The 2,449-nt window shown below is 36.6% G+C and overlaps 1 protein-coding gene across 1 annotated transcript; it reads right to left on the bottom strand.

The window, feature by feature from the left end:
• Positions 1-1,471: 1,471 nt before the first annotated feature.
• LOC140450937 (uncharacterized) lies at positions 1,472-2,044 on the bottom strand. Its single transcript, XM_072544632.1, has one exon. It carries the CDS (start codon positions 2,042-2,044, stop codon positions 1,472-1,474), a length of 573 nt encoding a protein of 190 aa, XP_072400733.1.
• Positions 2,045-2,449: the final 405 nt, after the last annotated feature.

The raw sequence follows: 2,449 nt of genomic DNA, 5'->3' as shown, positions 1-2,449 counted from the left end.
AAATACTGGTGAAATATATGGAAGCAGGTCGAGGAGGTCATTTTTTTCTTCTTAGGTATAGGATTTTGTCCTGGGTAACATAAATTAGGGTTCATTTTGTTAATGGTTTCTTTGCTTCTTTTAAAACTAATGCATTGAAACGGTTGATTAAGGTCTAAGGAATTCTTTTAGTAAATTATTCCAGGCTCGTTTTTGACAAACTTCAGTCACTGTACATCTCTCCAGCTAAAATTGTTTCCAACATCATCTTTTCGCTGCTGAAGATCGGTTTTTAGACAACTTGTGATCTCACACTCGAATGACGCATGCCCTGTTTAGAGATTTTCGAAAGTTCGCCGGAGAAGGTATATGCATGCTCTGGCAATTCGCCCGTCAATTTGAAATACGCTTGCGATGGACGATTTACATCTGTAGAACACCGGGGGATTTTATTTCTCCTCCTGAAATGTTGCTTCCCTGCTTGTTAGGGCAGTACCTTCGATCTGGTTCGAATGATAATAAATAATTAAAATGTGTTACCTTAAGTTGGCGATCACAGTTCTCGGATTACACTTTAAAAAACACTTACGACTTTAAAAACTTTATTTTGCTTTAGTTAAACATTCTGTGGTGAAAAAATGAGCGAATTATTTTTAATTAATCAAATATGACAGTGACAATGACTGATGTTTTTTCTAAATAAATTGAGAAGGGAGTACGTGATAATCTCGCAATTCTGTGCAAAGAATATATGCAATATATATCGTGCATTCTCGGGTACAACTCGACTTAAAACTAAAAGTAGTTGTTTATTTTGAAAAAAGGGTGTTCGTCACTTGGACCATAATTTTAGGTTGCGCTACGCAACATAGTCCCCCCCTTGATGTGAACGCATCAAAAAAAAATATATTTATGTACAATTTGAAGAAAGATATAACTAAACTAAAAAAACTATTAAAATTCTTTAAGGTGAGTCATAGGAAGAGGACACAGTTTAGCAATAGAGCGAACGTATAACCCTTCAGGAGTTCTGACCTTAACAACTCTTACCTTGTTGTCCTTTTCCGGATATGTCTCAACTACCCGTGCTATAGGCCATTTGAGAGGAGGCGAGTTTTCGTCCTTAAGCAAGACGAGATCACCAGGCTTTATGCCTACCTGAGGAGTGAACCATTTAGGTCTATTTTGAAGCCTATTAAGATAATCGCGGGTCCAAACCTTCCACATATGCTGCTGAATTCTTGTGCATTTATTCCACAAAGACAATTTATTTTCTTGAATATCAGAGAGATCTAATTCAGGATAAGACATTAAGTTAGATCCAATAAGAAAGTGTCCGGGAGTAAGAAAGGAAAAATCGGACGAGTCATCTGAGAGGCACAGATAGGGCGTGAATTGAGCACTGCTTCAATCTACGAAAGTACAGTGGATAGTTCTTCGAAAGTAAAATTGGAGTTACCCATTATTTTTAAGAGATGATACTTGAAGCTCTTTATGGCAGCTTCCCAAATATCACCGTGGTGTGGTGAACGTGGAGGGATAAACTTCCATTGAATTTGACATCGGATGTCATCCATCCTTTTTCTGATTTTCCTAAGATCCAACCATCTGGCATATATGATTTTGGAGGCCTAACATATGGAAATAAAACTAATGGCGGACATATTTTTCCACTAGCATTAAACGTCATAAGAACAGTTATGTTCTCTTTTTCATTTCCAAGTTTGATACTGTACAAATTTTTATACCCTTTAGGTCCCAAAACTTTTCCTGATTTTGAACAAAGGCAAAACCCTGACTCATCGCAATTAAAAATTCTCGATGGATCACTAAATATATTAAGCAAGTTGTTTTCTTTTAAGAAGTTTTCCAATTCCAAGAACCATTTTCTTATGGTAAATTCGCTTACTACAGCCCTTGCTTTATTAATACTTTCTGCTTCCCGTAAAGAAATTTCGGGATTTCTCTTTAAAAATCCCAGATACCAGGTTTGTCCCGGCATATTATTTTTAAAAAGTTCTTTATTCGTTTCTTTAGATATTTTTGCTACAGTATCAAGAAGCATATCTTTTTTTACGGGAAATCCTCATTTGGCTAGATTTATGACCCCTTCTGTAATTCGCTTTTCTCCTTCTTCGGTCAGGATTGGTGAAGGTCCAGGTTTGTTTAACTTCTCCGGTCTTCTTCCAGAGAGCCTGTCAATTAAAGTGGTTTTTGGGACTAGGAACTTCCTGCTGGCTTCTCTAATTTTAGTACAATTTTCTCTTATGTCTACAAGAGCATTTTTTAGGTCCTCTTCAGAATACTGAAACATTTTTCTTTTCTGAGTTCTTTTTTTCAGGGGTTTTCCTCTAGATTTTCTCTGAACACGTGCCACTAAAAAAAACAATCATGCATTAGGTAGGGTATGTATGTGCAAAAGTAGAATTTCCTACAGTAGTAGTAGGTAAGATCACGGACACAAGGGGTG

Source organism: Diabrotica undecimpunctata, chromosome 9, assembly GCF_040954645.1.
Source record: "Diabrotica undecimpunctata isolate CICGRU chromosome 9, icDiaUnde3, whole genome shotgun sequence".
Classification (NCBI taxonomy): domain Eukaryota; kingdom Metazoa; phylum Arthropoda; class Insecta; order Coleoptera; family Chrysomelidae; genus Diabrotica; species Diabrotica undecimpunctata.
This window is presented reverse-complemented; position numbering and strand designations above follow the sequence as displayed.

Excerpts from the sequence above, each read along its gene's own strand:
- LOC140450937 (XM_072544632.1), bottom strand. The coding sequence starts at position 2,044 with ATGCTTCTTGATACTGTAGCAAAAATATCTAAAGAAACGAATAAAGAA.